This window comes from Merops nubicus, unplaced genomic scaffold (assembly GCF_000691845.1).
Source record: "Merops nubicus isolate BGI_N331 unplaced genomic scaffold, ASM69184v1 scaffold7045, whole genome shotgun sequence".
Classification (NCBI taxonomy): domain Eukaryota; kingdom Metazoa; phylum Chordata; class Aves; order Coraciiformes; family Meropidae; genus Merops; species Merops nubicus.
In genome coordinates, this window is record NW_008610650.1 from 22,765 (window position 1) to 50,143 (window position 27,379).

Consider the following 27,379-nt stretch of genomic DNA (forward strand, 5'->3'; position numbering starts at 1 on the left):
CTGCGTGCCGCCTGCTGCGCTTGGAGCTGGGCTGGCTGGGCCGCTCCTGGGGCTCTGTGCAGAACAGCCTTCAGCAGCATCAGCAATTGCTCTTTCTGTTTTTCCAAACACATGAGTTCAGTTCAAGAGACCTGAGATTCATTTCTGTAGTGTGCCCTGCATCAGAGTGAATGAAGAGGAAGAAAATACCTTTCAGGCTCAATCTATTTTCAGATAAAGATTTCAATGCGGGTGCATGTTATCCTTTCTCTCACAGACTTTAGTTTAATCCCTTTTCCCTGAACAAATAGGTGTCCTCTGGCAAGGAACTGACGCGTGGCTGTAAATAGGCAGTGTTTCTATTATCCAGTTAATCTCCATTTATTATCACACATTCAACAAACAGCAGACGCTCCCCTACTTGTTTGTCTGTTCACAGGAAGAAATTTTATCTTAGTCAGTGGATTATGGTAAAGGCTGAGTGAATCACTGTGCTGCAACATGGTCAGCCCTTTCAGGGTTATGCAAACAATGGGATGGACCAGCCAGCCAGATAAAATGTTTAATGCTCTAGATTGTCGGGATCATCAATTTAGTATTCATGTCTCTCTATAGCACTGCCTAAAGCTGGCATTTAAATGGAGCTAGAGGTTACATCAATGTAGCAGCTGGGCTTTGAGCGTGTGGTGGGTGCAGTACGCAGTGTTTTCAGCTGTGAGGCTGAATTCAGGGCTCCTCTGAACCCCTGTGTCACCACTTTTCAAATGCGATGCTTTGAACTTGACCTGACAGGCTGAGGACATAACATACCTCGTTCTGCAGCCAACAGTAAGTGACTGCAGGTAGCAGAACATTGAAGGGTCGTCTTCATTTTTTCTCAGTTGCTGCAGGTGTCTGAACAGAACTTCTACATTTCCCTGGAATCCCTTGTGCTTCACATCCCTGTGCCACTGCCCTACTTTCTTCCCTGAACTGCCCTTTCCCTCCCACCAGCCTCTTGCCCTGCTAGGGTCCAGCAGGCTGAGTTTCCGTATTTTTTTTTTTTCTGAACTGAAGCACTGTACGTAACCGCCATTAACAATAACTTCTTGTGCAAGTGCTGCACTGGTGCTTGGCTTGACAGGGTTACTGAATTTTTTCCCAGGCTTCTGCTATGAAAGCAAGGGCTGGTGTTCCTCAAAACAGTCACGACTGATCAGCAGCACGTTCCTCCTGCCGATTGTCACAGCAGCTGCTGTTTACTCAGATGCTCAGTTTACCCAAAGCCATTGTCTCGTGGTTTTTGCCGCCCTCGGTCCGTGTCCCTGACTGCTGATGCCCGAAACAACATTTCCACTCTGTGCTGGATGCTGACCAAATACAGTTTTGTTTTGATTGTTCATGCCTCCCGTTTCTTCCCCAAGTTGAGCAGAAGAAAGTGCTATACAGTATCTTTATGGCTTCTCTGCTGTTACTACTCACTTTACTAGAGGTTTGTTTACAGAGATTGTCCTGGCAGAACAGGGGAAAGAAACTGCAGCATGGCAAATTTCAGGCACTTAGTGAATATGTTTGCAGCGTTGTTCTCATAGTGATTTGGCTGCTTCAGGGGGGATTCACTCATTCCTACTTTTCTGTCATGTACACTTTCCCACTACTGCTAAACAAGCCTTGACCAAAAAAAAAAAAGGCAAATCTAGTGACAAGATTAGTAGATACTGCAATGTAATAGATTACCAATGCCTTGGGATAACCATCAGCATCAAAGCAAAACCAGTAGTTATTTTAGTGCAATGAATAGACTCAAAGGTAAGGCACTGTGTATGAATAAAGGAAAAAAAGCAAGAGAGTTGAGAAAAGGACCTACATGAGTACAGATGAGTATCAGATGCTGCATTTATTGTGTTCTTAGGAGGATGCTGGGTGGTCAGTGCTGCTCCTTGGAAAATGTGTGAATGAAAGGAACAGAGCTTGGTTTCCTCAGCAGAGCTGCATGGTTACCTTCTAAGCAGTATGAATGAGTGCACACCCCACTTGCCCTCTGGTGAAAGTGAGCAAGCCTTTTGAAAGACAGCACTGGGCTGATCCTGGCAAATTCCTTGTGTCCCTGTTGCTGTTGTTCCCCTTCTATTTAGTAAGATTCATGTCCTAACAGGAGAGGGCAGTTACCAGTTCTAGAGTATTCAACAAGGCAGTGTGCATGCTAGTAGCTGTGAGGAAAAATCCTGAAGATATTTTTCACTGCCACAAGTAACAATGGTCTTTTTCTAGCACAGTAAATAGAAACTTCATGGCAAGAGCTAGCTTCAGACTCATCTACTGTTCATGTATTTCTCTGGCAAGATGATTAGGATCAGTTCATCAGTGCGAGAACATGTATTGGGCTGGTGTTAGGGGACACAAGGTAAGACCAACCTCCAGGGTAGGTAGGTTCTGTTGTCACTGCTGTACACAGATTCTGTTGGACCAAGTATTTTTCAGAAGCAGCTGGGATTTCTCTGCCTCTGTCAGTACACTAGGACATCTAAATAAAATGCTCAGAGGGTTTTCAGGCTCCTTAGTTAATGGGAACAGCGAATAAGCTAATTTCACCTCTGTTATTAAGAAATGAGTCTTAAACAATCCAGGAGACTACTCTACAAAATTAATGCCAGAATAGCAGTCAATGCAAGCTGGGTTTAATGATGTATGCCTGTTGGAACATACAGTGGCTGGGTTTTCAAGTGTATCTAAATGACTCAGCAACAGATACTTGTGGGCTTTCTTTTATACTCTATTGGTGGCCAAGTCTTTTAAGGGTACTGAGCCATGTACTGATGCACGTAGACACTAGATGCATGGGTATCTTTGCAACATCTGACCTTTTTTCTCAGTGGAAGAAAATTTTTTTCCTTTTACTTCTCTTTTTCCTCAGTGAATCATTGTGGACAAAAAAAGGTTGAACCGCATTATAGACTTAGAAGCTAGAGCCCTGTGCTGTGACTTTATTGTGAAGAGTCCTAAGTGAGAGCTCCAAACTATGCTAGTAAAGAGGTTTCAAAACTTGGGCAAAGAGCAGCAGAACACCTTGTGCACAGAGAGGGAAGGGTCCCTGAAAAAAGTTAAAAGCTAGTGACTGCATCACTAGGCAACTCTTGCCCTAAATACTGTTAAAAAGAAAAAAACCTCAACCCTGTCTTCATACAGTTTTGAAATGTTATGGTGATAAACTTTTTCTTTATTTTGTAGATTCAACCAGTAATTGATGAAGTCTTCTCATTTTCTGAAGTTCCAAAGGCCTTTCTGAAATTGGAAGGAGGACATGCACGGGGAAAAACAGTGATCAATGTAGTTAGTAAAAAATAAAGTATCTCTAATCATTATTCTGCTGGCAGTCAGTACTTCACTGGTAAATTACACTTGAACAGGAACTGATACATAGCAACCACTTTTTCCTCAAAAGCTCACACAAATGCATCATTCTTTTTTAAAGTTTTGTTTCAGGAAAGCCTCTTTGATTCCTTCATATTGTGCCTGTTAATAACTTAATACACAGACAGGAAATGCTTCTCTCCCCTTAGGTATTTCTACATGGAAACCACATTGTGACTTACATCCTCATTCGCAGTTGGCAGCATTTTTGGTTTGTAGATCTTGGGGCTTTCACTTTCCATACATTTTAGCTAAGTGGGGCACACTTACCTAATTGTCCGTAAGAAACTTGTGCTGCCCTTTCTTTCTTTGGCCTTTCCTAGTTCTGTTCAACTTTAGTAGTACACAATATTACTCAGTATCATTCATTCTCAGAACGTGTGAACTTTTCCTGTATGAAGTGGCCAGACTGCTGTCTCAAGACTGGTACTTCAATTTTGACAGGGCATAACTAATCTGAGCACAAGCATGGAACAAAATCAACCTCTAACTGCTAATTATTGTAATTGCCTGACTCCTGGCACAGACTCATCTGACTACAGTGTTTATGGAGGTAGGCTGGATGTGATTTAGTCAGTAATCAGGAGACCCTGTTCCTGCTGTGGCCCCTGTCACTGCTGCTGGGGGTGTGGTGCCTGAGGGGTTACGTGTCCGTTGGTCTGTCTTTAATGTACCATTTTGCCAGAGATGGGCTAGGGAGTGACTTCCCCTGCATTTCTGCAGGTAGATCAAATAAAAGTGGTAACCTCTTACTTGAGAGCTGTACGTGTACTGTGGTGCAGCTCCAGTGATGGAAAAGCCTGTCATGCAGTGCTTGTTTCCACCAGGGGACAGAAGCAGCACCCATGTGTACTGTGGCCCCACGTGTAAGTGCACTGAGCATGGGCTTGTACAGGAGATGCATCCATTCCTCAGAGCCTCTGGGCCACGTGTTCCCTCCTCATTAGTCAATTGTCACACAGCAATTATGCACAAGACAGAAGGATAACTAACTGTAAAATGGCAACCTTCTACCTTCAAAAATAATTTCAATATGAAGTTGCCCAACTTAAATTTATTTGTAAAATGCTATATTATACGTAGCAGGGGCACATCAATATGACAAAGTACCACTTTTTGGAACCAGTAACAACACATTTTCTATGAAGAACTAAACGCAGCACCTTTCTGAGCAACAAAACTTCTGTAGGTCTGTACAATCAGAGGCAAATTAGTAAGGCATCTCCTCTAGAGTGGTGCCAGTAAAAGCACCAGTATCCTTTGAGGCAATACAATAGTAATGAACGTGTTCAACAGACTTACTATGCAAGACAAAGGCCTGGGTGCTCCTAGGAGCAGCTTGTAATAACACTGGTCTCAACCAGGACAAAACACAGCAGCATAGTACAAGACTTTATTTTACCTTTCTGTCAACATTATTAAGGAAAACTAACAAAACCAGGTTAAGAGCAGGGCAACAGAAGAACCTCCTGCAGTCATGGGTATGTCTGCACGTCTCACAAGCTCTTTACTAAACCAGTTACGCTGACTTTCAATGGGCACAGCCCCTGTGACCGGGCACAGGCTCCTCTGCACGCTTGGCTGTGCCCCTGGCTGCAGCAGCCCGGTGCTTCTGCCCAACAGCAGCTGGGATCCAGCAGCCCTCCCCAGACATTGCTCTCCAACATCACCAGAAGTACTTGGGAGCCTCATTCTCCACGGTAAGCCCAACAGGCAGTGGCTGAAAACTGAGTAACCGCAGCGCTCAGGTGCTGTTGCAGTCATCTTTAGTGATACTTTGCCTAAGAATCCTGGTTTTCTGTATGATTTTTGAGTTCAGGAAGACTACACTTATTGGAACTGTTTTAAAAAAAGTAAAAATTTGACCTGGCAAAGAAGTAAAATACCCATAACTCAAAAAGTTAGGCAGCCTAGAAAATGGGCAAGTTCTTCAACATTCCAATGCATCCTTTTGCCAGCCCTCTCTTTCTAACAAACATCTACTAATTTACATCATTGCTACATCAGAAAATCTAGAATTTTTTCTTAATTTAGGACTTACTATGTTAGCATACTAACTATACTTGAGGCCACAAGTTCAAAGTTCTTTGGATGTGCTGTATGCTAGCAGCCTTTAAACTTTCAGTAAATGTAAGTTTGTTCCCATGAAACAAATATATTAATTTCCAGTAGTGAATATTTCTGTGTAGGTCCAGGCTACTATACCCACATATACACTGCTTTCCTGTCCTTTACCAAATAAGCTTTTGCTATTTTTTAGCCCTTCTCTCCATTAAAAAAAACCTCAACTTTTAAAAATAATTTAAAATTATGCTTGATTATTCTGGATTAACTACTTGCTGACACAGCTGTAACTCTCTGGGGTCTCTTCCACTCCAGCCTGAGGCATACTACCACTCTCTCTGTCACGTGGAGTTGTGAAAGATTAAATAAAATTAGATACTGAAGCTTTTCTAGGGATAATAATCTTAGAGGTGAAATCATTCTGTTGCTTGTTCTTTTTAAAATTGCAAGGAGAAGACAAAACTCTGGTTGTTGATCCTGTGTCCTCCAGAGATGGCAGTGCCAATCCTAGCGTCTGGAACAGCAGCCCATTCAAACGTCATCTTTGCTCACTTGGGTTTACACAACTAGTGGCTCCCAACACTGCGATAACTTTTCTTCGTTCACCGCGTTGACAACAACATGGTCACAATCATATTGTGTGCCCCCTGCGAAGAGAGATGGCAGCGTGTATGTAGGTTATCCTTGATATAAGAGACACGTACTCCCAGTTTCAGGGCAACTCTAATAAGTGCTGGTGTAGACAATTTCTTTTCTCCCCAGGGCACTGAAAAGGGAAACTCATTTTCATCACCGCCTGCTTTTGGAATTCATTTTGGAACAAAGGAGCCTGCCTGCCCCTCTCCACCCCTTCAGCAATTCAGTACCGTGGCTTTTCCAGCCTGGATGGGAAAGGAAGGAAACACTGCAATACAGTCATGGTGTAGCTCTTATAGGACTGTCACTTACCAGCAGTCACACATGGCTTTCTCCTCAACAGCTGTCAGCTGTCACCACTCTAAAGATGATGTTTACCCAATGAAATAAGTCCTGCTGCTAACAAACAATAGGGGGGTGACCACAACAGGGACAAGGTCTGGAACCTGCTCACTCCCTCACCATCGCAATCCTGCATCCCAAGTCACCACACAGAACATCACCCAATGCCTAGCTGTCTCCAGTGGCAGCTGAACATACCTGAACACAAGATACAACCCTTTCCCAGAGGGCCTTTAAGGTCCTCACGTGAAGCAATGCTAAACCTGTTCCCACAGAAGGGCACCATAGTGTTCTGACTTACACTCAGAAGCAAAGAAACATTTGACTGGAGCTAGAAGTCAGAAGTGACATTTTCCTCTCAGCTCCAGTACACGCTGCACAGGTGCAGGACACGTGCACCCACATCACGGAGTGCAGCACAGCGGCCTTGGCAGGCAGTGTTCCTACTGGAAGCAGCCATCTGAGCCAACCGCTTCTACAGAGCGCCAGGGCACTCCTATGGACACTGCCTGGCATTCTGCACCCCGACAGCCTCACCCTCCTCGAGTGAGCAGAAGAGAAGCCTGGCAGCTGAAAGCTTGGCATGAGTGTAACAAAACCAAAACACGGATTCTAGCAGATCTCGGAAAGAAATACGCTAGGCACCTGGCGTCTTGCACAGGCTGGCACATTTCAGAGGGCCTTACAGAAATGCCTTTTTGAGCAGCTTAGCCGTTTTCCACTTCAAGAGTTTGGGGGATGCTTTCTAGTGCCACTGTCCCAAATCAGAAAGATCTGATCAACATCAACACCATTTCCCTCTTTGCCATCATCCAGCAAATACTAAAAAGCATACAGCAAACAGACAGCACAAATACTTGTGAAGTTCTTCAGGAAGAGGGCAAAATGAAGATAATACCTTCATCAAATACTCCCACAAGAAAAAAAAAACCTCTAACCAGCTGTTACCAAAAATATTAGCCACACAGCTCAGTTACTGCAAGCACAGAAGTATTTCGCAAGTGGTGTCTTGACAGAATGTAAACATGTAATGATGGGAAAAAAAGGCGGGTTTGGGTGTTGAGGTAGGTTTTTTTTTTTTTTTTTTTTGTGTTTGTTTGTTTTTTTGTTTTGTTTTGGTGTGGTTTTGTCCAAGGGACAATGAGCTTCGCTAGCGCGGTGCTCTGGACACGGCTTTGTGCCACGCCGGTGTATCCACCAGGGGGCATTGGTAGCCGCACAGCTAACAACTGATTCCTTTGCTGAAGAATTCATTAATGCCCAATTTGAGGTCAAGAATGGACCGGCAGAACGGGCAGAAACGGGTCACGTTCCTAATGGGCTTTCTCAAACCTAAATATACCTACTCTTTCACATTTACTGTACAGATTCACTTTTTTTTTTTTTTTTAAGTAAGAGTGCAAATATACTTTCATCACCAGACCTATCCACTGTGAAGTTCTTTGATTATAGATGTAGAACACAAAATTGCTTTTAACATGATTAACTGAAGACAAGGCAACATAATAAAATTTCTGCTTGTTTGGTGCAACTTGGAACTGGGTTCAGAAAAAAGGGTGCAGTGCCACTGTGACTAAAGACTCTCCCTTGAACTGGAGGCTTCGTGATAGGTTTATAATTGATCATCACTAGCTTTTTATGAGAGTAAAGAGAATATGTGACTATTTGTGCTAGTGTTGTATTACAGACATTAGATGATCCTTTCTCACTGTTCTAATAGCCCTGTCCTTTTTAGTTTGAAAGTGCTGACTGTTCACTCTGGTTTTGTTTTGTTTGCTTGTTTGTTACTGTGTTTATGATTGTTGTCCTTAATGTCACAGCATCCATGCCAAATTAATTTTAAAACAGCTAAAAATATTAACAGCTACAGAAAATGATTACTCCCCCCACCTGTAAATGCAGTTATTTGAGAACATCTGATCATGCCAATTCTGCTAATCATTCCATTTGTTGATTTTTCAGACTTTCTACAAAACTAAGAAACCGAAGTTCAGAAAAAGCATCTCCATGAGTCCAACGGCTGTGACAGAAGTGGCTGTAAAACACGCATCAAGTGTGCACAGACCTTAGGCTGCTATGGCAGAATCTCATGTTTGCAATAAAGGTACAACCATTAATAAACAAATGGGAAAACTTCTTGCATCTAATCACATCAGCAGACCAGCCTGCCCTTGCTTTCCTAATATCCTTTGGCGGTTGCCATCTACAACTACTATATAAGAAAATTTGCTCTATACATATTAAAGTTAATGAGAAGCTAGCTTTTTCTTGCTTCAGCATTTTAAATAATTAAATTCACATCACCCAGTGCCACCTAAAATTAACTGGGGATATCTACAGTGAGTGGACACTGGGACTACAAGATAAGCAAGTACTGTGAGTTACTAAACTCTGTGTAGGAAAAATGGAATGAAGTCCTAGGGCCTGTATAATTCAGGAGGTCAGACTAGCTAATCATGTCCTTTTTGATTCTAGATTAAAGTAACTATAACACCAGCCTTAATTTATAGGCACGTTTAGTGCTTATCCCACTGTAAATACCATGTGATTAAGACACAATGTAATGAGATAACACATTTGCTTACCTTTGATATCTAAAACCAGCTTGGGTTTCATCTTGCTATAAATCCTGCCGTCGGGACTAATATGCCAATATTGTTTGTCTTCATTCCGCTCAAATGACAGGCCGAGTTTAGAGCCAGGAGTTATAAGATTTCCAACAATCGTCAAGCAGCAATCCTCTGCCATCTGTACCACCAGAAAGGCAACAGCAATTAGTCACAGCAGCTTTACTTCTAGTATCCACTGTTTTTTAAGCAGATGAGAACAGAATCTAGGAACCACTTTTTCTAAATGAAGGTATTTTTTTCCCCCAAACTCAAGACTACTTATTTTTGTTCTTCTTTCTGCTGATACTTTCTGCTACAGAAAAACATTAATATAAGCATGCTGTATCAGATCAGAAGGTACAGTTAGCACCTGCCTCCAGCAGTGGACAATAACAGACGTCATGGAAGATTACATTCACTCTGCTCTTGGATGCAGTATGTTCCTGGTGAACTCTCCCAGTCTACAGCAATTTCCAGCCCAGAGACTTTTCCATGCAGAGCTGGGACCTTTAATACTCCCACCGTTCCTGTCCCATAGGTGAATTTGGTAGTCACTACCCCCCGAGATTAATGTAACGCCCTTCTGTATCATAACTCTTCTGTGGCAAGCAGTTCCAAACGTTAACTACTTGTATTAAAAAAAAAAAAAAAAAAAAAAAAAAAAAAAAGATAGGCAACTACTAGTTTTGTTTTATGCTCTTTTTATCCCTTCCCCTCTCTTACTCAAAGGGATGGCTTGTCCATGCTATGTTTGCAGAGACTTCAAGTCATCTCATCCCCCAAATTTCACCCTTTGCAAGGGGAAAATATCCCATCTATTTACTCTCTTCCTTGCATCCTTGCATAGGAGCCCTCCATCTCCTCTGCAGATCTTTTTTTGTTCTTTAATTGTTTCTAGTTCTGCAATAACCTTTTAAGATAACGGACGTAACTGCACAGCACCAAGTGTATGAATTTCACAGTGTATTACAGTAATGTTTTCTTCTTTGTTCTATATTCTTTTCCTAATAATTTGTATTACTTGGTTTCAAAACTCTGCAGATGGTTAAAAAAAGAACTGGCAAAAAAAAAATCAAGCTTCTTTGAAAAGAGTATTCAGGCTGTATTAGTAGTACATTACAGTTCATTTTTCTGTGTGAACAGTGATTTTCAATAGATCAGCACAAGCCAACTTGTAAATTCTGAATGGACTTCAGCGACCGATTAAACAAACACCCATCTGGCATTGTTGATATGGCCCTAAAGTATTAAATACACGGTTTTCAAAAAGTAGTACTTCTTACTGATAAACTGAAGTAAGTCAACTTAGTTCAGCAGTTCTGAAATTCTCATCTGTATGCAAAATGTTCTCTAGTGGGAGTTAGAAGACTCAGAGCTTACACATTAGTTCCACTAGGCCATGACTTCATCCATCTCCAAGAAACTCTTAATGAAGAGTGTGGAGACCTGAATTCGTACCTGCTGTTCACATCTGTTTCTGACAAAATGAGCAGAATGACTTCCACATCCTGCTTCCTGATTATCCCATCCACTTAAAGCAGCTCTTCCCTGAAAACCTCAGGCATACCTCAAGGTACCGTGACTCTGTCAGACAGATGGCCTAAATTTACAGGAAGATGGGCATGACTTCTTCCAATGATCCACCCACTCACGTGCTTCATTTTCTCTTTAAAATATGGTGAAGACCTTTTCTTTTTGTGCAAAATACATCTACTTTCATTCAACAGGGAGGTGTCAGAGCTCTGTAAGAGCTCACTCCCTGAAGATCCATGTTGCCAGCTTGCACTCTGCAACTAAGTGACCTGACTGCTGTGCAGCGTGAGCCGTGTATTTTCTATGCACAGGCAAAATGCTTTGTGAGACAGGGACGGGGACAAAAACCAAGAGCATTTACCCAAAGCCATATAAGACCACACCGTGTTGATATGAATACTTTCAGTGTCATGTTTGAGAGGCACTGTCAAAAGAGAAAATTTCTGTATTCTACATTAGAAGTTTTAGCTTAATTTGCGCCATTTTGCTGGCTGCATAAATCTCTTTTACTGCTGCCCTGTAAACATGTCCAAACAATGCCTTAGCTTATTAACAGTAAGATTCTTCCCTCCAGCACAGATGACATAGTTATAAATGGCTTCTTTGAAGTTATACAATCCTATAGAAAAAGTTCACATGATTCTGTGCAGTCAAGCTACTTAGCATTATTAAAGTAACTTAATTTTCTTTGGCTGTCTTTCCCTGCCTAAGACTGTTCATGCTTAAACATTATGAACTGTGCATACCTCTGCTCACCTCAGTGAAAATTGGCACATCATTAGTTTTATGGACTATGAGAAAAGGAGGACTTCATTTGGTAACTTGTAGAGAGGAACGGAAGAGGGATGAATTTGACAAATACAGGGATCGTCAGAAAACAAACAAACAAAACCCCAAAACCCCGAAGAGCAGGATTTTATCTTTACGCTAGCCTAAATGCAGAAGAGGATACAGCCTGCATTACACCAGCAGACCTACGACAAGGTATGCAGAGTTCAAAATATTGTCAGGAAGCATCTGCATTTTACAAGGTCTCCTCTGCCTTTGACACTTGTGATATTTTCACTGTGCAGAAAGAGGGCATGAAGGAGGCTCATGAAGAGCAAGGCAATGATCTTCAGGTGTTGGTTGTATGGTGAGGCTACTACTCTTTAAGGGGAAAGTAAATTATAACTAAAACCTCAAAATTTCAATTTAATGTAAACTAGTTTTATGATACTCTTTTTTATCACGTGAAAAAGCCAGAGTTCAATTAAAAAAAAAAAAAAAACAAACAAAGAAATCCAAAAAACCCGCAAATCCCAAAATGCAAGAAGGATATATTACAGCTGAAACAGAATAAGCTTATGAAATAAATTAAGATGATGCAGTAGGAAATGAGTTCAGAAAACCCTGCTATTAGAGACAGAAAGAGAAAACGCACATTGAACTTGAACCTCACCTGGCACTTTATTAATCCATCCTGATAAACCCATATTTGATCATCAGAGTCTGCATCTTCTGCAACCTGTATTCTGATAAGAGTCAGATTGTCTAAGGTTCCATCAGCTGACATGAATTTTCCTGTCTCCTTGTTGCGAAGCCTGAAGTACACGCGTTTCTGTGGGAAACAGCAGCACTTGTTAGCCAGGCCCAACACAGAACACATTGCTCTGAAGTTAACCAGAGCAGGATTGCTGTTTAGTGCTGAACCCCGTGCCCCCCTTCCTTTCAGAAAGCTCAGTTTCTCTATTTGAGAACTTTAGACTTAAGTCCACAAATGTCTAGGACAAGCCAAGCTTTGAGAATCTGCCACTGGATGGAGAGTTTTAGGTTTTCCTATGAACTGAGACCAGCACGTGGTAGAAAGCTAAGAATTTTTATTTGAGAGCAGCACTAACTTCTCTCTGCTGACTTCTTGTATTATTACGTTCTTAACTTGCACTAAGGGTGCACTGGTGCAGTGCTGCCCGTTTCACTGGCAGCAGGTATTGTGCTGCACATCCTCGCTATGGCTTCGTGCAGGTTGACATGCCTGCTTGGACAAAGCCTCAGCCAGGGCAGACAGACGCGGGACTCCCAGCCCTGCCCGAGGCCGTGCAAAGACACCGCTAGGACGGCGAGCAAAGACGCTTGGTCGCAGGTATCAGCAATCTGGGAATTAGAAAAAGATGCTTCCTCCATAAACTGGCTCAGCAACTACCTCTAATGTTAAAGCTTACAGGTCTGCTGGCTGCAGCACTGGACCAAATCACACGGTCCTTATTTATAGAACAAAATAAAAAGGACACCGTGAGAATAAGTTTTGCATTAGATTTGCAAATGATTCTGCCAAATAATAAGCAGGGAAGGACCTTCCCCCCTCCCCCGAATCAACACAAAATCACTACTAATTGAAGCATCCAATTTTCTTGTTGTTCCAAAAATAATGCAGATAGTACAACCAGTGACCAGTTTGGTTGCTAATTATAAAACAACTTAAAATAATTTACATACAGTAGTTACAGACATTATTTATTAAAATAATTTAGCAAATCCTTATATGCTGTCTTCAATACTTTGCTTTAAAGTATATACTTAATGAACAGTTTAAGCAGCAGAACTGCAAAGCCACACAGCATAATCAAACAGCTTTTATTACAACCAAAACTCAAGTGTATGCAGCTGCCATTGTTGAAGCTTGAGACACATCAAGACTGTAAGATCGCTTTCAGCTGTGTAGTATCCCCCCAAGCCCATTATAAAATATAAACTATTGTTTGACCATCTCATGTCAGAGGCTACTCACCTGCAGCAAAGGTCTCAGAGAACCTATCTGACAATAGCCACTCACTTTATACCAATCTGCAATTTCATTCGGTGATAACAACATCTGACGCCCTCTGTAGTTACTGTGCTCAAAAATTACCCATCTATGAGAGGAAAAAAAAAGACAGGTTGCTTTTACTGCCAAATACTGCTTTAGAATCAATAAACAGGTATAAGAGAAATCTGTCCCACAAAGTAGTAGTGTTTAGCTATGGAAAGCCAACAACCTTCTTTTTAACAGGTCTTCAAAAACAATAAAGCCACATTCTGATTTAGATCAGCCGCATTAAGAGTACACTGGAGTTCACATTTTAAGGTCCTGTTATTTAAAAATTCCAAGGTGAATGAAATAAAGCATTTTCTTGCCTTAAAGGGAGAACCCAACTTTTAAATGTCATCTTCTTTCAGGAGGTACCATGACTTCTCAAGGAGGATATATGCATACACTGCACAGGCTGCATACGCTAGATAGTGCATATGGAGAACCAGTAGTTCTGTGTACGTTAATTTGGACAGGCTTGACCTATGTGGGGAAGAACTACTAAGGACGCAGAAAGCAACAAATACTGGAACTGCAAAAGGGTGAAGTTCTCTAGGGTATTTTGATAGAGGTTTTATTTCAGAACACCTTTCTTCTTTCTAAATATCTGAAAAGGAAAAAAAGAAAAAAGAGAGAGAGAAAGAGAGATAGAAAAAGCATATAGAGAGATTTTGTTTAGCATTCCCTATCCAACGATGTTTACAATGACATTGAGAGTAATCTATCAGAACCTGACTTCTGTTTCTGTACTATTGGTGTGGACAGTGAATTACAACTCTGCTTTGAAATAGGCTGCAGTATAGTGCAATTTGCTGAGTTTTATCACACCGATTTGCTGAGACTGTCCAAGAGCCATAGACTTTTGAGTACATAAACACCCAATATGCACACTCTTCTTCTTCTACCTCCCTTCCTCTGACTGGTCAGTAGACATCTATATCCAGAAGCAGCACACCCAGATTAATCTTGGTGCTTTTCCACAGACTAATACACATCTATTCCCAGGCATGAAATTAAGAAAATTATAAATGGATGTCTCAGCAAAGGAAGAAAAGACAAAAACTCCTTCAATAAGGGAGGCAGTAGGGGCAAGGACACTCTGAAACCTGTGTTTTGACACATTTCAGCAGCAGTTGCTGCTATAAGGAAATTAGAATTTTCCTATCACACTCTATACATTTCCAGTGATCAAGCAGAAAGATGGATACTCATCAGATAGGAAACACAGACAAATCAAGACTCCATTACCTGCAATCACCACAACAGTGTTCTTGGCAAAGATGCAACTTGATGTTTGACTTCATGTTATGAGAAGTGACAATCAACTATGTTGTAGTTATGGTGAAAGATACTGAAATCTCAGGAGACTTAAGAATACAGAGCACAGACCTTTTCTTATGACCTTTATGTTTCCAACTTCAGCTCGGTGGGCTAAGGAAACCCTTCCCTCAGCTTTTCCACGTGGGGAATACGGTTTGCCCTACAGACCTGGTATTAGCTATCCACTTGAGGGCAGTCTTAAGCTATCCAACCACATCTCTCTAGCACACAGCTTGGAAATTTACATCTTCAAAAGAACACATTTAAATGCAAAGCAACAGTAATATGGATCTATAGTTAATAAAAAGGCACATTCTTGAAGTTAGAAAAAACTTGACCATATACTTGGGACAAGTGTCTTGGAGTTAGAGGTTAACAACAGCAAAAACAAAAAGAGAAACTTAGCAGATCTGCTGGAACACTGGAAGAAGGTAGCACAGTAGTTTTTAAAATGCTTCCAGACAGTTTTAAGACATCACAGACTACTTTTTACATCATTGTCAAAAGTACATTTGAGAACACAACTGCTTAAGAATGGCCAATGAATTTATCAGCTAGATTTACAATCAAGAGTCTGATGCAATCCCTGAAGTAAAAAGAATTTACTGATTCCAAACAGGACCAGATCATGACCTGACTGTACCACTGTATCCATAACATCTAGGTAAAAGGATGAATGTGAAGACTTGTTAAAACATTTTTCACTTATGGCACAGATCACAAATGGAATGATTTTTTCATGACTGAGACCTAAACCAAGAGCACAGAGATTGGTTTTATGATGCTGTGCAAACTAGCTTTTATAATATGGCATGAGAGAAGACATGAGTTTCCTTGGGAGCTTTATTCAAATTCATTTCAACCTCTAGCACATGGCAACAGTCAGTGATAAGATGTTGTTGATACAGGGTGAGAAAAGGTTCTGTAAAGAACAAACTGCATTAAAAATACTGCAATGGCTGCAGTGCATAATTTTATAGTCCCTGACTTCTAGTGCCTGTAGCTTTTCTGCTGAATAAGCATATAATTCTAAAGAATCAATAAGTGATTTTAAACTTACATGCCACCAAGAACTTGAACCGAAGCTATTCGAGGATTGTATCCCAGGAACTGGAGATTTAAAATTTCTGTAGTGAATTCCATTTTCTTTCCCTGGAAACCCACCTTTTCATAAAGAGCTATGCACGGCTCAGACAGCTCCTGCAAAAGGAAGAGAAGCACTTTTATAGGATGTTGGAACTCCTGATGGTGGCTGTGAACACCATAACTCCATGCAGCCCTTTTATTTTAGAAGTTTCCTCTTGACTGTTTAAGATCAAAGACCTTGAATAATGTTTTTGCTCTGCAACAGGTTACTTAAAAGAAATTTAGCAAGTAATAAAAAGCCCTTACACAAAACACACAAATGATCTGCTTTCATGAAACATAAAATTTCCTTAAGTTACACACAAATATCTCTGTGGTTGATTCTTGTGGGCTTTTTTTTTTTTTTTTTAATTAATGCCATCTCCCTCCTGTAATGCACTAAACCCCCACTCATTGTAGGCATTTTCACCTTCAGACCTGAACACATAGTAAGACAAAATGGACTTCTACAGCTTCAAATTATGAGAGCCTTGTCAGCACTGCTTATCGCTTACTACTCTCATTTTTAACTCTTACAGCAGGTTATGGCAACATTAATCTCCAACTAGACAAAAGCTTCAAGATTTATATTTCTGAGGTGAAACTCATGACTCAAACAAGTACTGTAACATCTGAATCCTCCAAATTGCCATGGGCAGATGATTCTTTTTCCTCTGTCAAAGCACTTCTGGTGTCAAAGGGATTTTCCCCACATGAAGCTCCCTGCATCACTGAATCCATTTTAAACATCTTCTGGATAACTAACCCTGGGCTCTTCCATGTGGCAAGGTATCTGTAGAGGACTGGAAATAAACCTCTCACAATTAAGGCCTTCTCCTGGAAGCTGGCACGTAAGGGTTTGAAATCCCTCAAGGTAAAGTCAATTAAGCCCAAGTGTCCTGGAGTTGCAGTTGACACTCAAACAGAAATGACCCTGCCACTCCCTTTCTTGCATGTCTTCCAGCAACAACTACATAAAACCAACACCACAGCCCGAAGAGCTCCTTCCTGCCAGCATAGGTTCAGCATGCCCAAAACACATCCACTAGATCAGGAACACCTGACATGACACCAGGTCTTGACAGACTCCCACCTGGCCTCAGGCACGGAACCAGGCCCTTGGAGGCAGAGGCGGCTCCGAGCAGGCACGGCAGCGGATATCTGTGCTTCCAAGCGACTCTGTTAGGCAAGACCTCATGTCTACTGATTTCTAGACAGTGCTTAAACTCCTCTTTAATCTTCCTTTTGATGTTTAAGGGCCCGGATGACAACATTGCACAAGTGTCACCATTATCTCCACAGCAGTCCAGGTTATTGCACAGGAGCTGAGCTGTGCTTCCTGATGGCGTGCATGCTGCTTGGCTGCAGAAAATGCCAGGAGAAGCTTTCAGCTTGCTTCAAAATCAGACTACACTCATTCCCACCACAAAAGGTTAACACCAGTTAGAATGTCGATGTGTCATCACAGCTAAAAAACCCAACAGGAAAAGCGGCACTGTGATTGTATCCCAGCGTCTCTCACCCCTCAGTCCTTTGACAGACCTGAGACATGCAACTGGTCTGCCAGCAGCCCTTGAGCCATACGCAATGCTTCAGAAATAATCTACTTAGAAAGAAAACACAGGAAAAAAAGGAAATCCTCCAATTTTCTGCCACACCTTTCACTCTGGGCATTTTTTAGATTCAGCAGCAACGTTTATATAAAATGCCACACAGAGAGACGTGCAAGATCAGCTCGCAAGTCTTCCTTCAGTACTTGCCATGTACTGCACTGTATGAAGCTGGTGCTCCTGTACATCTACATTTAGTTATTTCACAGAGTTGCTCATTAAAAAGTATTGCAGCATGACTGTTAAAGTTATTGACTGTTGAACCACATTCACAGTTGTTTTTATAGTATGTTCAGGAAAAAGAACACGTAGCAACTTCAAGAAGGAAAAAGGCTATTTTCTATCTGCAGCACAACCACATGGAGCATACAAAGCAAGCTCAATCAAGCAAAGATACACTGGCATAAAAAAATAAAGTCTTCAAGCTTAAGAACAAAAGCCCTTTTAACTCTCACTTCCAAGTTTATCAAATAACCCTTTCATTTCCTTTTTTTATGGTCCCTTAGAAATGGATCCCTGCAAAGAGAAGTTAAACTAGGTAAGTACAATAACGTGGCAAAACAGCAAAAGTTCTTCTTGTATAGCAATGTCACAGAAAAATCATGAGAGAAAAGTTATGGGAATGGCAGATGGTAGGGAGGAATTAAGACTGGCACTGCCAAATCAAACAGTCCGAAAAGAAATCTGACCGGTGAAAACAGATACTGGTATCTAGAATAGTAAGCTTCAATTTTTTGTGAAATTATTAAAAATGAACATTATAATGTGATCATTTGCTCTTCACTTCTTATTCTCTGTATTCTTGTTTGCTAATATATGGCTGAGCAAAGCAACCCATCTTCCTCTGCAGGTAGTAAGCCTCTGAAGAAGGAAGCAGCAGCACGTGACTTGCAGGCACAGCTCCATGCTACTGTCCAAAGTGTGACAAATCGCAGGGCTAGAACAAGCTTATGAAGTTACAAGAACTTAGAGATACAGAACTGTCATTTGGCTGTTTTAACACAACACTCTGTCACAAATAATAAATATTCCAAAAAGCAAGCTGATCCTTGCAGATCCAAGAACTCAATACTTGCATGTGCAAAAGAACCTATTTTAATTCCTGGTGATCACTCACCAAGCGTGGCTAGAAACACTTCTGTTGTTTCAATAGGATCTGTCTACTGGACAGCCAAATAGTTTAGAAAGCAGACATACTTGCTGCAGATGTTTGTTTACACTGCACATCAAAATGCTCCAAAGACATGAAAGAGGATGACACATTTTAGCTCTCCTTCGTCAACTGCTACATCACTGACAGGTTACCAAAATTACAGTGGAGTGCAACAGAGTTTCCAAATTCAAAGAAGGGAGTCAATAGTGTACTCCTCCTTTTTTTTTTTTAAAATGAGCACCATCTCTTCATATTGCCAGAAGTTCCTGGATTCTTGACCACATTTTGCTAGTAATTACTTAGATCTTAAAAGATACTTGCAGATTCCCTAAGTTATCCATTGTAATGATTGGTTATAGGCTTGAGCAAACTCGTTCCTCACCACTGCAGAGTTACAAATATGTAAATGTTGTTCAGTTTCCATACACCACACAACAACAACATTGTCTGATTTTGGCAAATGGCACTGGGCGTTGCTTTACTTCATCTAGAAGGGTGCATCATTTTGTGATTAACTCACATTGTTTCTCTGATGATAGCAACAGTGTTTTATAATTACATGTATTTCATGTAAAGTTGCTTATTTAAGTGTGCTTTTTAAATATGCATAAAACCCAAGCTCTGCAGTACAGATACTACTTTTCAGTGTCTTACTAGCATTTCTCAACTCAGTCTAAGCAGTCTCTTCTACTGGGAAATAACCAATCTGATACACCCTTGACTCTTTTTACCAACATCCTTTTATAATGCTCTTATTTGCAAAAGCAGCACAGAGCTCCCAAAAACTTGACTGCTGTTAGAACATTGAAATGCTACTGCATGGAAGAAATAAAACAACCAAAGAAAAATAACAAAAACATGAAAACGCTCCTCTGAAGTCTGTATGTCCCCAGTATTTTTACTGCTGGAAGGTCAGAGTCAACAGTGTACTTATCTTTACAATATGTTTAATAGCTTTACTTACAGTACTTATAATCCGTAAAGATCTCAGAACTGCTTGGGGTGAACAACCCATCGCCATCAGATCAGGATAGATTCCTTCTTCTAACACATACTGGTTACCAGAGAATTCTTCCTGGTCATACACTATGCAGCTGCAGGAAGAAGAATTGCCTCTTAAGAAATCTGTGCAAGCAGCAGAATGCTAGAGTGTCTCAGTCTTTAGCGAGAGCTGTGGGAAAAAACACTTACAAAGTTTTGTCCTGACAAGCTAAAGATTAATGTGTAAACTGCAAAGCTTTGCTCTTTTTAAGTCCCCTTAAGGGAAACTACTTCAGGTGTTAGAAATCTGGTTGCTTTTTTAAAACTTCTACCATTTTAGTGATTTTGCAATATTCATTAAATATAGCTTACCTGCCATCTAAAATTTTTGAAGACTTCACAGCAAATGAATCAATGCATCTCACACTTCTTTCAAATATTTGGCAGTTACCTTTGAATTCAGGCTCTGAAAATAACTGGACCTATAAAAAGGTTTAAACATATTTAAAACAAATAAATTCTTCAATGTTCAGTAACACATCCCTACTGTTATTTTTGTATTTATTTTAAAACAGACTTAAACCACCTCAGTTACATCCATTTTTTGTTGCCTCTTCAGTGTTGCAGTCCTTGTTCAAGACAGCAATGTAATAATACCAAAAATTACTTCTGGATGTAAATTACTTAGTAACACACAAAACAATTAAAACAACACTAACAAAGTGTTGGTGGGCTATCTGCTGAAGAAGAATTTTAAATTCCCACAGAATGGCCAGAAGAGGCACATGTTTAGTACAGGGCTATAAAAGGTTTTTAGATTATTAATCCATTTAACCTTCAAAACACATGCTCTTCTCACAAAAACCAAGCAACCAATAAATACTAAAACTATCTGTCTCTCAGAACAGAAATGGTGCATAATCTTGGCAAAGGACTCAGACAGTGTGCCAACAGGCATGGTATACATTCCCGAGGTAAACAGGTTTTGTATGCCTGTTACAGCTATAGTCACACTCACATCAGTTTGCCTTTCTCTGCTCCAAGTGCAAGGGAGAATACATTATCCAGAGTGTTTCGTCCTTATTAAAAAAGCCCAAAACCAACAAAAACCCAAAAAACAACCCAACAAAACTCAAGCAGCAAACCTGCTAATTCGGTTAGAGGATAATTAACTCTGATCACACAGAAGTCATTCACATTATCACATGCCTACCAGCTGTATTTACTCTTCAGAGAGCTGCAAGTGTGGGCACATACAGTGTTCTCCAAAGAGGAACATGCTGATGAGGGATGCAGTCTGTTGACTACAAGCCATTACTTCTTTGCTTCCTTAGGATAAGGTCTTAATAGGCACATGATGTATAGATGCAAATAATTTTTCATGCACCTGGCTGAAAATAAGCAGCTTTGAGATTTTTATTCCCCATATTCCTGCCTATGCAGGAGATTCCAGTGAGGCACACCACTGATCAAGAAGTAAAATGAGACCGCAAGACTTTTCTCCCTAGTTTTTAGTTACATGACATAATTATCATTTTGACTGACATCAAAATAAAAGTAACTTTGTACCAGGACAAACATGAAAAGATTCAGAATTACAAAAAAAATGAAAAAAAAAAGCTGCCCATTAGTTTCGCTGTCGAAACTATATATTAATACTTGCGCATAGCCAACAGTCCAACATAAAACTGTCAGCTCATCGAACAGACAAGTTCTCCCTGTCATTTCCTTACCTTAGTTACTGACACAGATATTAACTTTTAAACACAGCTCAGCAGTACTAGTGAGAGAACAAGATTCCCTTAAAATGCAACCACCAGCAGCAGAACCGTTAACCAAAGAAGTAGGTTCAAAAGGAATTAAGTCACTGCTGTACTATGAACAACACCTAACTTGCAAACCCCTCACCTCAGCAAGAGAATCCAAGGATTTGCACCTCCACATAGAAGGCTGCAGACTCCAGCTCCTCAGAATAATTACTGATAGCCCAAAATAGCTCACTTGTTGAACCAAAATACCGGGCTGTGCCCTGAAAAAGTACTGATGACAACTGTGTATTAAATCCCACCTTCCCTGAACCTTAATGTGCCTCATTGCAGAGGTTTGGAAAGCAGCCTTCCTTCATCTGCAGTTCTCGACCCGCAGGCCAACTCTTTGCCCAACTAGTCAACCCTGTATACCTGGGTGTTACGCTGGCCAAAAAGCCATTTCTTCACTTATGCATGCTATGGACACTACACAGTATGTTTCACGCACTTAACTAAGTATCTTACCTTGACTTTACCCCTTTTGCTTCCAACGATATCCTGCAAAAGGTTGGAGGGGAAAAAAAAAAAAAACAAAACAAAACAAAATAAGTATTTTAAGCAATGATATAACCACAGAAGTTTACTCAGCTATTGTTTAAAGAATGTAATTAAACTGAATCTGATAGAGAAAGTATAGCTCCAAATACTTCAGAGAAACTTGCAAAACAGGTATAAAATTAACTCCTTACCATAATGATGGGTTGAACTGAAGATATTTTGCAATTCTTTCCCCCCCATGCCTCAGCGCTGGGATACATCCCTTTAGACAGTATGTACTGCTCCCCTGTAAACTCAGGGTTCTCATAAGCCACCCACCTAAGAGAGACAGAAGAAGAGGGTGATAGGTGAAAGTCACACTACTTCTCCAAAATACAGCTGTGTATATTCATTGGTGTCTTCATGTAAGAACAAATAAAAAACTTCTCCCTCAAGTGCCAAACTCTAATGCTATTAAAACCCTACACAATACTCCAAAACCACACAAATTTCACTTCCATTCACCTTACTATGACAATATGAATGGGACTTAATTAGCTAAAGCACATCACAAGTTCAACTAAATTGTCTGCTATATATCCTAAAAGCTGTCTCTAGTAAGAGTATTTTGAAGTGTTTCACAACTGTTATTTTATCTAGATCAAGTTCCTCTCTAGAAAACCAGACAGATATCAGAATAAATTTTTTTCATAAAACAAACTTTCAGAGTCATCTGGGCAATAAAGCCAGGAATGCTGATTTTTAATGCTGTCTGTACCTACAGTTCAGTTGTGTTTAAGCAAACACACTTGCCAACAGAAAGCTGAGTTGCCACAACAGGCATACGCTAATGAGAGTGGGCTCTTCCCTGCTAGGAATCACAGACATCAGCAAGAAGAACATCCTTGAAAGTTAAGCATTAAAATCATCACGAATTTGGCCACATTAATGTATTTAAATTAAAAGCCATTATTACAACTACTCAGACAGATTTCATGCCTGACATAGGGCACAAGCTCAGATCTCTGCACCAAGCCCGTAATTCTGTCTCAATCAGAAGTGACTTTTTGAAAGACATTGAACTTTTTGAGATACGCACTTGAAGTATTAGAAAAGCAACCAAATCCCTGCATGTACCTCTCCAACTTCAAATTACCCCTGCGGTGCTTTATTTATGCTATGCATAATCTACTACATTCCATAAATCTGCTATTACAGCATTCTTCTAACCCTGGCTCCATACTGAGAGCCCAGAAAACATGTGCACAACTGCATGGGCACTACCTCTGGTTTTGTGATAACCTGCGTAACTTCTGTTCCCTTTCACTGCTAGACTTCCCAAACTTTCACATAATTACATGCTGCTTCTTTTATAAACTCATCCTTTTTTGGTTGGTTGGTTGGGTTTTTTTGAGTGCTGATATTAGAACTGGCCACAGTAATACCTCATTATCATAATTTCTTTCATTATATTTATGCAGAGATCAGGACATCTTGCTAGTTCCTGGTTCTACAAGACAATCTTCTACTCACAGTCAACCAGCTTTTAACTTCAGCCAATGCATTGCCCAACAACTGTAGGCCAGGTTATGCCAAAATCCACTTTCAGTGCAGTCTTCTTAGAGTTTTGACAGGAGCAAAAAGATTCTCATCATAAAGCTGTGAAATGATAGGGAACTTTGCATCGGAGGATAACTCTCACCTTCTAAACATGTGTCAAGCAACTGAATTCTAATAAACTTATTCCAAAAACGAATGCCAGGGCTTCTGCACATACAAGAAGTGGGATAACTTCAAATTCAAATTAAACTTCATCAGGACGTATGTGCTGAGAGCATGAATGTTGTATTCCTTTTCCATAGCAAACACTTATGTAGTGATTCACACATTTACCACTATTCACAACTCTTGGTTTGCCTCAGATATAATCAATTATTCTAACTTGTTATGCACTAATTACTTCAGGCATATTTCAAGGCACATTTCAAAATCACCTCATACTATTTCATCAAAGAGACACTGGTATGCACAATAAATTGAGCAGACAGTTCAAATGTCTCAGGTCCATCTATATTCTACATATGCCAAAAGCTGTGAAAATGAGGTACTGTCACCAATTTCTTCAAGCAGACATTCATTACATTCTTTTCAGTGCACAAATGCCGGGGTACTACAGTGCATGACAGTTTAACTTGATTGACATCTATGCAAACAAGTGTTTCTGATATTAAATGAATGATAAAACATGCCAAATAACGGCTATCGAGAGATTCTTAGGAGGCATTTCATTTCTCTCATCTAAAGATAACCCTGAATACAGAAGTAATCAATGGATCTCACTTGCACTTTTATGTTGAAACCAATGAGATTTAAGTAAGTACCACTCTTCCACACAAGTCAGCCCACACAGTTAGAGAGTGTCTAGAATCGGGGCTTACTGGTGAATTACTTGTGCTTCTCCACTTCATTCAGAAGCCCATAGAACCTGCTGAGAGTAGTAATAACAGCATCAAGGACAGGCAGCTGAATTCAGTACTAGCTAAACCTGTCAGACCTCAAGACTGTCCCTAGGAAGGTGTGCTGCCTTAAAACAGCTTCTCACTTAACAGAATGGCCTGGAGAGCAAGACATCGCCTCCATATCTGAGCAGAGAGTCATGTACCAGCTGCCAGGCACCACAAACAACTGAAGCACTGCTCTGCAGCATGGTGACAACAACCCTGCCCCACAGGGAGGGAGTTGTAACCCCCAGCCTTACAAACTGCCGAGCAACAGCCTCATCCCAGGATACTGGCAGAGCGGTGCTAGAGACCTTCACTCCTCTGTGCTATTCATGCCCCTGGAACCAAAGGTGTAGAGAAAAGCATCACTTATATATTGTTAGTCCTGTTATACACACAGTATCTTTCCCCAAAGCCTCCCTACAGATGATGTCTAGGAATTACCTAGGGAGGCCCAAATGGAGTCTGGAAGAAAAGAATCCAGATACAGATAACTTGCCAAAAATCAGCTTTGCCCATGGCTAGCCTAGGATTCATCTTCCCTGACTTTATCTTTTAAAACACTGGCCATTGCTCCTTGTGTATGCTTTTTCTAATGTTAGCTGAGAGCTTGTGATTCCTAGTATCCCAGGGACCTGGGGACGTTAACTGCAAGACTCCCTGAAAGGTTTCTTTGCATGTCAGTTCAGTCGAGTTCAGAGATGGAGGGAATTGGAAGCTTTGTCTGAAGTGTTCTCCCATGGGTATACCCAAAGGCTCTTGCCCATTTCAGCTCCCACTGCTTTGTTCTTGTACCCCATGTCTCTTCAAGTTTCACCCACGTTACCTTCCCGAGTGCACCTACATTAAATTTACTACATTCTGGCTCCTGTATATGAACTACTCATAACCTAATCATTTCCCCTATATCACTACCGATAGGTACACTAGAAACAGACAAATCTGCACTGTGGACTAATTACTTGAAAATCAGGAGAAAACCAGGCTGATTATGGGACCACAGTAAAACAAATGCCTGTGTAAAAAAATAACAAATCTGGAAAAATTCTTCTACCAAGTTCATAAAGGACTAGCTACAGGACAGGGGCTTTCTCAGTATTTTTGGCAAAAATCTGTTGTTTATGGATAAAGAAAAGGCGTATTTCAAACATGCAATTCCTGTGACTTTGATTACTGTTAAATATAAGCTTGAAGAGTTTTTCAGCAGAGAGGAAATCAAAAGCATACAGAAGTTGATTTTAGTACTTGCTTAAACTTGTAAAGGGTGTTACCTGCTGCTAGTAAATACTTCCATTTTCCTCCACTTAAAACTGCCAATTTGGAAGTAAAGATCAAACCCTATGTAAAAGAAAAAAAAAGGTCTCTCCTGTTTTCAGTTTATTGGATTGCTTTCTCCCACCTCAATGGCAGAAGAATAAAATATTCTGGATTTTATGCTTGGCCAGTCTCTGAAAAATGCTCAAGAGTAAAAAGGTTTCATTTTTAAAGAAGTCAGTCCTCATCAACTTGTGATATTTAGGGGGGAGGGAAGGGAAATATATGTCTTTACAAGTATTTAGCAAAGACATTTAAGTATCACTTGGAAACATTCTTCAGAAACTCAGTAGCTGAAAATTTTAATGCAACTAGTGCTCTGTCACCACAAAACAGAATATTCACACCCCAAATGCAGAGCTGAGTTGTCTTCCCCATACAGTTTAGCTTAGAACTTGTTCAGTAGTATCTGCACACTGCAGTGTCAGGTTTTCTTTCCTCTGATATACCCTTTAAATTACAAAGCAATCAAATTAATCATGTGGGAAATACAGATCACCTGTTACTGCTGTAACTGCTTACTCCAGATACCTGTAGTTAAACTGCTATGAAAAGTTCAGAGTGTCTTACATTTTTGACTATTTTTGGTTTTAAATTAAGTATTTTCAACACGATACGAAGACTGTTACTTTGAAATATTTTGACAAGCTTTTACTGAATCTGTCACAGTTCACTGTGACATCTACATCACAGTCTAAACAGCTCAGGAAATTGCTCAATGGATTATTCATCACTCTGTGACCAATTTCTTGGAAGGAAAGATATAAAAATTTTCTACCTGAACAGTTACTTAACACTTAACGCACTTTATTACCAAGCACGGCTTAATGTTCAACCTGACACATTGACATTTAGTAAAAACACTACCACAAAAACTCCAAACACTCACAATCTCTTTGAAAATAAAAAAAAAAAAAGGTTATTCAAGACTTAAGGCCCGAGTGCTAGCCACCTGTTACGAACTATGCACCAAAATTTTTTAAAAGCTCACTGTTAAAAATTACATCTTTAAGAGACTACAAGGTGACACTACAGGAACAGCTGCAGAATCTGTGGGACAACAGTTTTGTTTGTAATGACTTTTAGCCACTTGTTCCATCAGAGTATTAGAGTCACTCTTAATTACTAGAATACTCAAACTCAAGTATGATTCCTATCTCAGCTGCAAGACATATTTACTGGAACAACTACACAAAGGGCATGATAGGTAAACCACAATTTGTTTCCCAGCCTTCAGAGGTGACTCTTTCCTACGGATCTCCCTTCCCTGTTACAGAAGATGGAAGGGCACAGTGGCTTCAAAGGTCACCAGGCAGAAAAAAAAACCCTGCTGTCACACCACATTCATATACAAATTAAAAGCATTCCTCTGGAACGAACTGAGCTTGACTCTGCAGTCTTTATCCAGACAAAACTTGCAGAGATATTGCACAGATAACACAGAGTAAGATTTAGGGTGTGGCTGGGTAAGGCAAAGCTGTCAGCAAGTCACCTGCATTCCAGGCAGAGAGAGAGACTGTACGGCTCAGAATCTCCATTCTACTTCTTTAAGTAACCTTGTACATTTGGAGACACGACTGCTAATATTTGTTTGTAGTTCCAAAATACTTTGATGCAGCCTGCAGAGCTGTGAAACACAGTCTGCAGTTGATGCACGGAACAAATCAAACAGCAAAGCCTGTCAGCTTCTCAACTGCATGTGTTGTCACA

At 40.5% G+C, this 27,379-nt stretch overlaps 2 protein-coding genes across 2 annotated transcripts in view; one reads left to right on the top strand and one right to left on the bottom strand.

Moving 5' to 3' along the window:
* Window positions 1-3,303, top strand: part of RTN4IP1 (reticulon 4 interacting protein 1) — a 26,061-nt gene extending 22,758 nt beyond the window's left edge. Inside the window, exon 9 of the mRNA XM_008940984.1 lies at window positions 3,187-3,303. Coding sequence (XP_008939232.1) covers window positions 3,187-3,303 — 117 coding nt within the window. The remainder of the gene's footprint in view (window positions 1-3,186) is intronic.
* A 2,688-nt stretch (window positions 3,304-5,991) lies between these two features.
* AIM1 (absent in melanoma 1) overlaps window positions 5,992-27,379 on the bottom strand; it is a 42,621-nt gene continuing 21,233 nt past the window's right edge. Inside the window, exons 13-21 of the mRNA XM_008940985.1 lie at window positions 22,067-22,193; window positions 21,843-21,875; window positions 19,942-20,051; window positions 19,553-19,682; window positions 15,761-15,900; window positions 13,321-13,444; window positions 11,995-12,153; window positions 8,997-9,159; window positions 5,992-6,080 (exon numbers count right to left, since the gene is read on the bottom strand). Coding sequence (XP_008939233.1) covers window positions 5,992-6,080; window positions 8,997-9,159; window positions 11,995-12,153; window positions 13,321-13,444; window positions 15,761-15,900; window positions 19,553-19,682; window positions 19,942-20,051; window positions 21,843-21,875; window positions 22,067-22,193 — 1,075 coding nt within the window. The remainder of the gene's footprint in view (window positions 6,081-8,996; window positions 9,160-11,994; window positions 12,154-13,320; window positions 13,445-15,760; window positions 15,901-19,552; window positions 19,683-19,941; window positions 20,052-21,842; window positions 21,876-22,066; window positions 22,194-27,379) is intronic.